Source organism: Lampetra planeri, chromosome 38, assembly GCF_965212315.1.
Source record: "Lampetra planeri chromosome 38, kcLamPlan1.2.h2, whole genome shotgun sequence".
Taxonomy (NCBI): domain Eukaryota; kingdom Metazoa; phylum Chordata; class Hyperoartia; order Petromyzontiformes; family Petromyzontidae; genus Lampetra; species Lampetra planeri.
The window spans coordinates 4,104,641-4,115,807 of NC_136144.1; the positions used below are offsets into that span (position 1 = coordinate 4,104,641).

General features: G+C 50.8%; 1 protein-coding gene across 1 annotated transcript; it reads right to left on the reverse strand.

The window, feature by feature from the left end:
- Positions 1-937: 937 nt before the first annotated feature.
- Positions 938-10,912, reverse strand: LOC144731214 (lysozyme C-1/C-2-like). The gene is made up of 4 exons (XM_078612217.1): positions 10,699-10,912; positions 9,048-9,203; positions 3,971-4,046; positions 938-1,991 (listed from the first exon to the last, which is right to left on the reverse strand). Exons 1-4 carry the CDS (start codon positions 10,838-10,840, stop codon positions 1,925-1,927), a joined length of 441 nt encoding a protein of 146 aa, XP_078468343.1. The 5' UTR covers positions 10,841-10,912; the 3' UTR covers positions 938-1,924.
- Positions 10,913-11,167: the final 255 nt, after the last annotated feature.

Genomic DNA, 11,167 nt, shown 5'->3' on the forward strand with positions numbered 1-11,167 from the left:
GACGACACTGGTCCGTGGAAGAGGCCAGTGGGGTGTGGAGAAGAACCTGAATAAAAGACAAGCGGAGACCAGCAGTGCCTGAAGGAATCTTTTATTACACATGGTTGACACCGCCCCCCAGTGGAGCCGCTAGTACAGGTCCCCCATAGCCAAGCGCTGTGGAGACCTCCAGTGGCGGCTGATGCACTGGATGCTGCCCTCGGCCGTGTAGCTGAGTAAGGTCGCCCATGGGGTCGTCGGACCTGTGCGCCTTCTGCGGCGTGAGAGAAGATCCAGCACACCAATACCTGGAGTGTTCATGGTTGGGTTGTGGGGTCCATCTCCCGCAAACTGGGGGTGCCCTTCTGCAAGAGTTGGTTTGTTTGTGGGGTGCCCTACCTGGCGAATAAACACCACGACCTCGTGAACTTTGCGTGCGCCCAGGTCAAGATGGAAATTTACAAAACCCGCAAGAAAAGTTGCAGGGTGACACGGACGCTGGCTGCTCAGTGGTGGTAATGCTGAAGGGCCTGCTCAAGGCGCGGCTCCGACTGGAGCACGCGTACTGCACCTGCGCCGGGGACGCGCGCACCGCGATCCTTGAACGGTGGGGGGCCGGACAGGCCCTCTGCACCGACACGGATGGCGTGCTGACCTTCACGTTTTGAGGATCTGACCTTGTGCGGGCGGTGCGCGTGGCGACGCGGCGCTGGCGTGGCGTGCGGCGAGTGTACCGTGGTGCTGTTTGCCTGGTTGTTGTTTTTTGTCGATACCGCGTCGAAAGTGGCTCCAGAGAAATTGCTGAAGGTAGCATGAACTTGTTTAAAAGTCATTAGTCTCTGTCTCTCTCTCTGTCTCTCTCTTTCTCTACCGACGCGTCGCGTCCTCTACTCCGGTGCCACAGATGGTGCAGCGGTCCCTTTGTCGTTACGAAGGAGAACGAGGCTGACCAGAAAGGCGTTGCTCATAGCGACATGCGATTGGTTTATTGGTAGTTACGGCGACATAATGAATGCACGCAATTAGAAAATTATCTTAAGCAGTAAATATAAAAAAACACAATTTGTAATTATACAGACCGGACAGTGCTTGTGCATGGGTGCATAACAGGTGCTATAGTGCTGGTTCCATTAACAAGCGTGAAGTAGTCGATAGACCCTAAGGTCTGGCTGTGTGTGTGGACATGGTTGTGTTACCATTCGATAATAGACGATGCCCCAATGATCACAGTGTAGTGCAGTGGCAGGTGACGTCGTAATTAGCACCAGGGAACCACATAATTTATTTTACTTTACTCGGTAAGAATTTGTTGTTTTCTTTTCAGAAGCGACCTGGCCCATCACAAATGATAGCCCTACGAAGTGGCTTATTTGTCACCATCATCATGTGGAAATGTATAGCATCCAAAAACTCTAAAAGGCGTGAGAAAAATCCATGCCACCACCGGGAGAGAGACGCGCAAATATACAGCAGCAGGCGTCAGGGTCGTGGATCGAACCTACGACCTCCTGTAGACCAGGCGAGGTAGTTAACATCTCGCCACCGCGGCGTCCATAGTCCTCTGAGCGCACGTTTTACCTAAAAAGTTTAGTTTTCTTTGTATGTATTGCTCAAGTAATTTGTTTTCCTTTCTTATACTGTGCACTCCTATTGCGGTTGCGTTGCTCGTTGTTCTGACCCCGTGCTCGACTGAACATCTGTGATCAAAGAGCTCCACTAAACATTTATATTCCCCCCGATTACCCGCGCTATAGATTGTCGGATGACATCATTCTGATCGGCTTCGTCAATATCCCGTGGCGTGATCAATGCAATGTTTTTGTTTTTGTCTCGGTCTGTTTGTGTTTTAAAGCAAGCTCGGAGCGAGCCGAGATGAACCCAGCAGCGACGTTGGGCGAGCGGCGTCCCCCGGTCAGAGCCCCCGTCTCCTCCTGCGGCGTCACGGCTAGAGCTTACAGCCCTGCACGTACACCGACACGTCCTTGCCCTGACACTTCGACTTCCAGCCATACCTGCAACGGAAGGGAGCCGCCGTTCGTTCGTTAGTTCATCCCGCTCATTCGCTCGCTCGCTCTGGGTCAGTTTGTTCACTCGGCCAGTCCGTTCAGTCACCCCTAGTCCGATCGTTCAGTTAGTAGTGCGTAGTGGCCCAGCCGCTGGTTGCAAAGAGTCGTGCTTCGAATCCGGGAAGCCACCATGGTTAACACTGCGGTGTGTATTAACCCCCGACAATACTACGAAGCGTCGTCAAATTCACTCGCAGTGCGTTAGTGTGCGCTGGTGTCATGGCCCACATTTAAAACAAAAATCGCACCGCAAATGACCCCTTTGAGATCCCACAGCAGCAGCTACCACCCCCCTCGACTGACAGACCGATACCCGCTCAGAGCGCCCGGTGCTGAATCCACCTGGTGCCTCACAGGGACAGCTACTACTGGGGGTGCCCCCTTGCAATGGCGTTGACATCCGATGCAAGTCTCTTATCGCGCGGGAATCTCCCCGAGACTCCCCAGTGTTGTATCACACAACTAGAGGCCGACCGACATCCGGTTTCGGATTTGGCGCCAAAAGTTCGAAAATGGCGTCTTTCGGCGTAGTTTCGGTTTCGGAGGAAAGTCAATTTTTTACTTTCGGTTTACTTTCGGTTTCGGACGAAACCAGAAATTCAGTTTCGGTCTTTCTCTACACACAACTCACACTCACGGTTTATTCACTCGCATACACATGTAGGGGTGTTAGAGAGAGAGCCCGTTATGCATGGCAGCCTATGGTAAACAAACACAGTAGGCGGGGCTACATGAGTGCACGAGCAGGTGCCCTCTGCGACGTCCGCGCCAGACACCCTGGGGGGTCGATTCGGTCGTTATGATCCCCCGGGGCCCCACCCCTCAGGGAGGGGTTGGGTATAAAAGGGGAATGTATCGAAGGGCTCGGGAGTGATGTTTAGCTAAAGAAGAGAAGACGGAAGACGTCCGAGATAGAGCCCTGGACTCCCCCTGGTACGCCGTCCTTATCAGGACCGCGCAGGCTCGAGCCAGTGGCGTGGTACCAGGGCCAGAGCCAGTGCTGGTCTGGACTCTGGGTACTGGGCCCGACTGACCAGTGTCGGGCCAAGATAGCCTCCCCTAGCCCATTAGTGGAGGACTCAGAGGCAGGCTAGGGTTAGCTAAAGAGGTGTTTCCTCAGATAGACGGGTGAGGGGGCCGATACCCAGAGGTGTGGACTCGAGTCATGTGACTTGGACTCGAGTCAGACTCGAGTCATGATTTTGATGACTTGCGACTCGACTTGGACTTGCATAACAATGACTTTGTCCCACCTATGAGATGTGGACTCGAGTCATGTGACTTGGACTCGAGTCAGACTCGAGTCATGATTTTGATGACTTGCGACTCGACTTGGACTTGCATAACAATGACTTTGTCCCACATATGCCGATACCCCCTCAAATGTGTATGTCACAACGTGGGTGTTGAATAAACAAGTGTGCCTCCAACTCCGGTGTGAACGAGTCATAAGCGTTACTACACACACACTAATACATGTACAGCCCTTTGTCAATCCACTGCTGGACGAAGACATCCTCACGTCGCATTGAGTCATGCGGGGTTCTTTGACCATACTTCACCACGCTGGTCAGTGCGAGGACTGGTTCAAATATCACTCGTCACTGATGTTAGCCGTGGCAGGGAATTGAACTTAACTCGTTTGCGGTCTTAAGGTAACACGTGAACCACCGTGCCACCTTGACGCTGCTGATGATCGTGCAGATGATGACGCTGATAATGATGTCGACAATGATTTGGCTGATAACGCCGATGATGACGACGCTGATGATGATGATTCCGCTGATGATGCCGATGTGGATGATCCTGGCAAAGCTGCCGATGCAGATGACAATGATGCCGATGACGATGATGCCGATGACGATGATGCCGATTCGTGGTGAGCCTTGCCGTGTCCTGCTGCTGCGTGCGTCGTGGCTACGCACCAGGCCTTCAGTCCCTGCTGCTGGACAATCAACTTGGCGCAGGCGACGGACTTCGTGATGTCGTCCTCAAGGAGCTCTGTGAACAACAGCGGCGACGTTGAGAAGAAGCAGCAGAGCGGTGGCAGAGATGCGGTGAGTGGCACCGCTGAGCCCCTGGGTTCCAACGTGGGTGTTAGGCGCTGACGGTGATTACACCGTCAGTGAGATGGTGGTCTCAGCCCGGTCACCATAAACTCACATAGAGACCCATAGACTTACACAGAGAACCATCGACTGAAGTAGAGACCCATAGACTTACACACGGACACGTAGATTCGGATAGATACCCATAGACTTACACAGAACTGTCTACTCACATAGAGACCCATATACTTACACAGAGACACAGACTCACAGAGACCCATAGACTTACAGAGAACCATCGACTGAAGTAGAGACCCATAGACTTACACAGAGACACAGACTCACAGAGACCCATAGACTTACACAGAGACACATAGACTCACATCTCTCTCTTGTTCGTCCATCATAGTTGATGATGACCATGGCACGTTGTGTTGGGTTTTGACGAGTGTGCAGATGGCTGAACAGGCCAATCCGAGCCCGGCATTCTCTGTGGCACACTGGACAGGTCAGGGAGGATGTAGAGCTCTGAGGTGCAGCCACAAATCCTTCCTTGGTAGATTTGCGCTGCTGCCTCTTCAAGATGGCACAGGAGCTTCTCCTACTCTCGCAGAGGACTGCACCGTCCTGTACTGTTCTTCTCCAGGCAAGTCGGTCCTGTGCTAGGGGTTCCCAGCTTTTCAGGTCGAATCCAAAGCTCTTCAAGGAAGTTTTACGGGTGTCCTTGTAGCGCTTTTTGGGGCCACCTTGCGTTCGCTTGCCATTCTTCAGCTCGCCAAAGAAGACTTGTTTTGGAAGTCTCGCGCAGGGCATTCTGGTCACATGGCCAGTCATCTAAGCCGTTCCTTCGCAAGCAAGGTGTAGATGCTGGGGATATTGGCCTTACTGAGGACTTCCGTGTCAGGGATTGTCTTGCCAATTGATCCTCAGCAGTTTCCTCAGACAGCTCAAGTGGAGATGATTCAATTTCTTAGCATGGCGCTAGTAAACTGTCCAGGCTTCGCACCCATACAGAAGAGTTGGTAAGACAACAGCCCGGTAGACCTTCAGTTTTGTCTCCTGCTTGATGCCAGTCCTTTCCCATACCGAGTCACGTAGACGTCCAAAGGCTGCACTGGCTTTGACAACCCTCATGTTAACGTCATCATCTATGTGCACAGCGTGAGACAGAGTACTACCAAGGTAAGTAAACTTGTCAACGGCTGAAAGATTTTGCTCATTCACAAAGATGGTGGGCTCAGTGTAGGGTTTTCCAGGAGCAGGTTGGTATAGGACTTCAGTCTTCTTTGTGCTGATTGTTAGACAGAAGTTGTTACAAGCTGAGGAGAAGTGGTCCATACTGTCCTGTAGATCCTTATTTGAGCCAGCAGCCAGAGCACAGTCATCAGCAAACAAAAGTTCTCGAACAGTGACTTCCTCCACTCTAGTTTTGGCTTGCATGAAAAGCCCACCGTCAAAACGGTAGATGAAGCTAATCCCAGTTTTGTGGTTCTGGATTGAGTCTTGCAGCACGGCAGGAAACACCATGCTGAAGAGCGTTGGCGCTAAAACGCAGCGTTGCTTCACCCCGTTTGTGATTGGGAACGGATCAGAGAGTTCTTGCTGGTCTCTGACGCTGGCCATCATACCATCATGGAGATTGCGCACGATGTCAATGAACTCGTCTGGACACCCAAACGTGGCCATGATCTTCCATAGGCCTTCCCGGCTGACTGTGTCGAATGCTTTTGTTAGATCAACAAAAGCCAAATATAGATCAACATTTTGTTCTTGGCATTTCTCCTGTAACTGCCGGGCAGTAAATACCATGTCAGTGGTTCCGCGGTCTTTTCTGAAACCACACTGACTTTCAGGTAGCAGACCCTGGTCTAGGTGGACAATTAGGCGGTTCAGAAGGATTCTTGCCAAAATTTTCCCAGCGATTGATAGTATAGAGATGCCTCTATGGTTGGTCGCAGGCCTGCCGATTGCCTTTCTTCTCATAGAGATGGGTTATAGAGGCATTCTTGAACTCCTGGGGAACGGATTCTAATTTCCACAGATACTGGAAGAGGTCGGTCAGTTTCTCGACTAAGTGAGGCCTTCCAGCCTTGTAGATTTCCGCTGGAATGGCATCGGACCCTGGAGCTTTGCCTGATGAGAGGAGGCTTATGGCTTTGCTGGTTTCCTCAATGGATGGTAGAACAGCAAGGGACTGGTTTATTTCAACTTGAGGCAGTCTCGCAATTGCCTCCTTATTTATGCATGATGGCTGGTTGAGGACTGCGTTGAAGTATTCAGCCCATCTTGCAAGTATTTTGTCCTTCTGTGTGAGGAGTGTTGTTCCATCTGCATGCAGGAGAGGTGAAGCTCCTGAGTGTTGCGGGCCATAGACCTGCTTGAGTGCATCATAGAGGCACTTGGTGTTGTTACTGTCAGCGTAGGATTGAATCTCCTCAGCTTTTGCGCACAGCCAGGTGTCTTGCATGACTGAGTCTCCGTTGGACAACCCTGCGAATGTTGAGGAAGGCAGTTTTCTTTAAGCTTGAGCTGCTGTCATTCAGATATGCTTCGTGCAGGCGATGTTTTTCGGCAAGGAGTGCGCGGATTTCTGCATCGTTCTCATCAAACCAATCTTGATGTGTACGTATAGGAACACCACGTGATTCAAGGGCTGTAGAATGCAGCACGGTCTTGAGAGCAGTCCAGTCTGCCTCAGCGTCTGTATGCTCGAAGCTTAGAGACTCCAGGTGATGGTCTAGAGCCTCAACAAAGGCCAGTCTGGTGTGTTCCTGTTGAAGGCGAGTGATGTTAAGACGCTTGACATGTCTTTTTCCTTGTGGGCGTCTGGGAGGCTTAATCCGGATGTTAAGTTTGGAGATGATGAGACGATGGTCAGTCCAACATTCAGCACCACACATCGCCTTGGTCACCCTGACATCGTGCCGGTTGCTCCTCCTCATGACGACGTAGCCAATCACGTGGACAGTGGTGTGTGAACGAGGATGCATCCATGAAGTTTCTTGCGCTTTGGTAGTTGGAATATCGTGTTGGTGATGAGCAGGTCAAATTCAGAGCATGTTTTCAGCAGCAGAAGACTGTTGCTGTTACATTTTCCAATTCCGTGTGCACCTATGACTCCATTCCATGATTGATGGTCACTTCCGAACTCTGGCATTGAAGTCACCAAGTATCAGGAGTTTGTCAGAGCTGGCAGTGGCAGCAATAATGACTTCCAGGTCATTATAAAACTTGGTTTTGATCTCGTCAAAGTTGGTCATGGTAGGCGCATAGGCACTGATGATGGTGGCCTCCTTTTTACCCAATAGGTGGAGCTTTAAGGTCATTAAACGGTCGTTTATCTCCTTGGGTTGGCTTGCCAGTTGGTTGACCAGGTGGTATTTTACTGCAAAACCAACACCAGCATCACGTATCTCCTCCTGGCCTCGTCAGCTCCAGAAGAATGTGTAACCTACACCCACTTCAAGCACCTGCCCAGTATTGGCCAGTCGGGTTTCACTAAGGGCAGCAACATCCACGTTGTATCTTGCTAGCTCTCTGCCCACGAGAGCGGTGCGTCTCTCAGGCCTTTTTGATCCAGATGTGTCCATCAAAGTGCACACATTCCAGGCGCCAACAGTGAGTGGTATCACTTTGGTCTTGGTCATTTTGTTTTTCTTTTTGTTTTTAGACCGCAAGTATGGGATTCCGCCAGCTGCGGTAGGCTGGCCAGGATGTTTTGAAGCAGGAAATGTTTAGTAAAACACCTTCTAAAGAAGATGTTTTACTTTTTCAGGGAGTTTTTTGTAGCTGAGGAAGTTGGGTCAATTCTATGAATTGGTCATCCTATTCCTACAAAGTCTTCCAGAAAAAACACCGTATTTCAACGGTGTGTGCAAAAATCCAAGTGGGATGAAAGTCAAACAATAACAACAACCATAAGACAATGTAGATTAAAGTTATCATGCTAACTCTGTACTTCAACAAACAAACATGGCTAGACCAAACCGTTTTCAAAATCACCAAAATAAAGCTATTAAAACAATGTAACAGCGATCACAGGAACTGTGATTAAAATTTAACAATAAACGATATACACGTAACATGTACGACCAAACTTTGCAGCCACAGCTGGCTGCATGAGTCACTCCATAACAGCAGGAGTATCAGTAGCAGCGTGTGTGGCCGAGTGGCCGAGCGCCGGGCACACGGCGCGGTGATCTGGCCGAGGGAGGAGGGGACCAGAGGGCACGGAGGAAAGCCACACAGAGCAGGGGGAGAGCAGAAAGAGTCCACTCAGAGAGGAGCCAGAGTGAGCAATAGACTGTGACCGACGACGATGGCGATGATTATGACGATAATAAAGGCAATGACGAGTATAATGGCGATGACGATTATGATAACGGTAATGAAGGCAATGGCGATGACGATTATGAGGACGGTAATGAAGACAATGACGATGACGATTATGAGGACGGTAATGAAGACAATGGCGATGATGACGATTATGATGACGGTAATGAAGACAATGGCGATGACGATTATGAGGACGGTAATGAAGACAATGGCGATGATGACGATTATGATGACGGTAATGAAGACAATGGCGATGATGACGATTATGATGACGGTAATGAAGACAATGGCAATGATGACGATTATGAGGACGGTAATGAAGACAATGACGATTATGAGGACGGTAATGAAGACAATGGCGATGATGACGATTATGATGACGGTAATGAAGACAATGGCGATGACGATTATGATGACGGTAATGAAGACAATGGCAATGATGACGATTATGATGACGGTAATGAAGACAATGGCGATGATGACGATTATGATGACGGTAATGAAGACAATGGCGATGATGACGATTATGATGACGGTAATGAAGACAATGGCAATGACGACGATTATGATGACGGTAATGAAGACAATGGCAATGATGACGACTGCAGGAGGACGTCACCGGAGCACTTGACTTGGCACGCGTTGTGCCCCTTGGTGCCGTTGTCGCACCACCACTTGCTGTTGATCTGGAAGATGCCGTAGTCCGTGGAGCCGTTGGGGTTGCGGTGTGTGGCCGCCGTGCTGTAGCTGCTCTCGGCGAAAGCCAAACACACCCCTGGGCACCAAACACAAACATCCCCCCCGCCACGCACAGCCTTTAGCGAGCAGCAGCGCCTACCAAGGCCGGCACCGTGACACACGAGGGGGTGGGTGGCCAGCACCACGCCCGGCCGCCTTTGTCTCCGCAGTGGCGATGTTTACACACCGTGCCAGGTACTCATTTGAGGTTGAGTCGACCTAGGGGAGGCCCAGGACCGGTTCAGATAACCACCGATGGTGTTGGCCGCGAGCGGGAATCGAACTCGGGTCGCCGGATTCGTAGCGCAGCGAAGCGCTAATCGCCGCACCATCGCTCACCACCATCGCTCACCACCACCACCAGCGAGTGAACCACAACATCCTCCCCAGGGGTGAGCTAACAGCGCGTGGGAGAAACCCACTGTCCCGTGTGAGAGTATCTCTTTAACTCACCCGTGGTGAGCGAGTGGTTGGGTGAGTGGTTGAGTGAGTGGGTGAGTGGCTGGGTGACGCCTGTATATGTGGAGTTTGCGTGTCTCGTTGTCCAGAGGAGTTTTCTCAGGGGTCCTCCGGGTTTTCCCTCCACGTTTAGAAATGTACACACAATAAGCCACTTCGTTCAACTATCAAATTGTGGGCAGGTTGCTTCCGAACAAGAGCTGCATAGCTCTGGTAAAATTACAATACAGTAGTTAAGCGGTCGCGCGTTTCGCCGCTTGTTGCAGAAGTCTGCGGTACGAATCCGCTTGGCCGCCCTGGTTAAATGAAACGAATCACGACGTTTCGATCGCAACACAAGCAAGCTTCATCAGGTGGGACACAACCACAGCAAAAAAATGCTGAAGTATGCGAGAGAGCTGTGGTTGATGAGGTTGTTCCACCTGATGAAAATTGCTCGTGTTGCGATCGAAACGTGGTGATTTGTTTTATTTTATTTTCTACCTACGTGACTTTACCAAAAGAACCAAAGAGTGTGGATTCCCGCAGTCACGAAAGCTTCAAATCAAGATAGTTTCGTTTATAAATTGAACCGTGAATAGTTCGACGAATAGTGGCTACTCAGTAAGACAAAGCCCTTCTATGATCACAACGTATTTGCTGCTAAATAATCAAACACATTTGCATTGAAAAGGCAAATTATTAAATGGTGCTGGCACACTGCATTGTCGACCATTCAATTACCATCGCAGTCGATTACCATCCCAATTAGTTACCACCTCAATCAATGACCATCTCAATCAATGACCATCGCAATCAAATAGCGCCTCGATCAATGACCATCTCAATCAATTAGCATCTCGTTAAGTCACCATCTGGATGAATTACCGTCCCACACATTACCATCTCACGTGACGTGCAAAAGTGAGGCCGAAAACAAAGAGAACACTGGTGGAATATTGAACAACAAAAAAACCTGCGATTTTGATGGCGACCGTCAGAACAACAACAACAACAACAACCCCAGATCCTCGATAAACGCCCGTCTCTGGCTCGGAATGTTGGTAGTGGAGGTGTGTGGGTGAAGCTCTCACAGTCGCCCAGGCTGGCTTTCCCCACTCCCATGTCGTACAGGGCCTTCGCGAGCTCGCATCGTGCGAACACCTTGGCACGCGTGCGGGGGACGACGCAGAGAGACGCCGCCAGCACGAACATCGCGAACGAACGAAACGACATCGCGAGAGATTATTTTTGTTTTCTCCACCACGGCCACTCTCCGCTCTCGTTCTGCCTCTCGTTGTTCAGCCCGCACCCGGCTTTTATAGCCCCCCCACCACCGCGGCAGCTGCAGGAGGAACTCGCCGAGTTCGCGTGCTCGCTCGCCTCGCAGCGAGATAACGATCACGCTTCTCACGAGACACGTCGTGGTTTGCGTGTGGGCGTGCGAGACGAGCGGTGGTGCAATGGTTAGCGCTGTGCTACGACCCTGGCCCCCCCGAGTTCAGGTTTCGAGCTCACGGTCACTAACCCAGTGACGAGCGGTGGTGCAGTGGTTAGCGCTGC

What these genes read in the sequence shown, in the direction of transcription:
- LOC144731214 (XM_078612217.1), bottom strand. Translation starts at nt 10,840, where the DNA reads ATGTCGTTTCGTTCGTTCGCGATGTTCGTGCTGGCGGCGTCTCTCTGC. An exon ending in GTGCCAAGTCAAGTGCTCCG is followed by an intron (nt 4,047 to 9,047) that starts GTGACGTCCTCC and finishes TGTTGTTCACAG; the next exon opens with AGCTCCTTGAGGACGACATC. An exon ending in CAGCAGGGACTGAAGGCCTG is followed by an intron (nt 1,992 to 3,970) that starts GTGCGTAGCCAC and finishes CTTCCGTTGCAG; the next exon opens with GTATGGCTGGAAGTCGAAGT.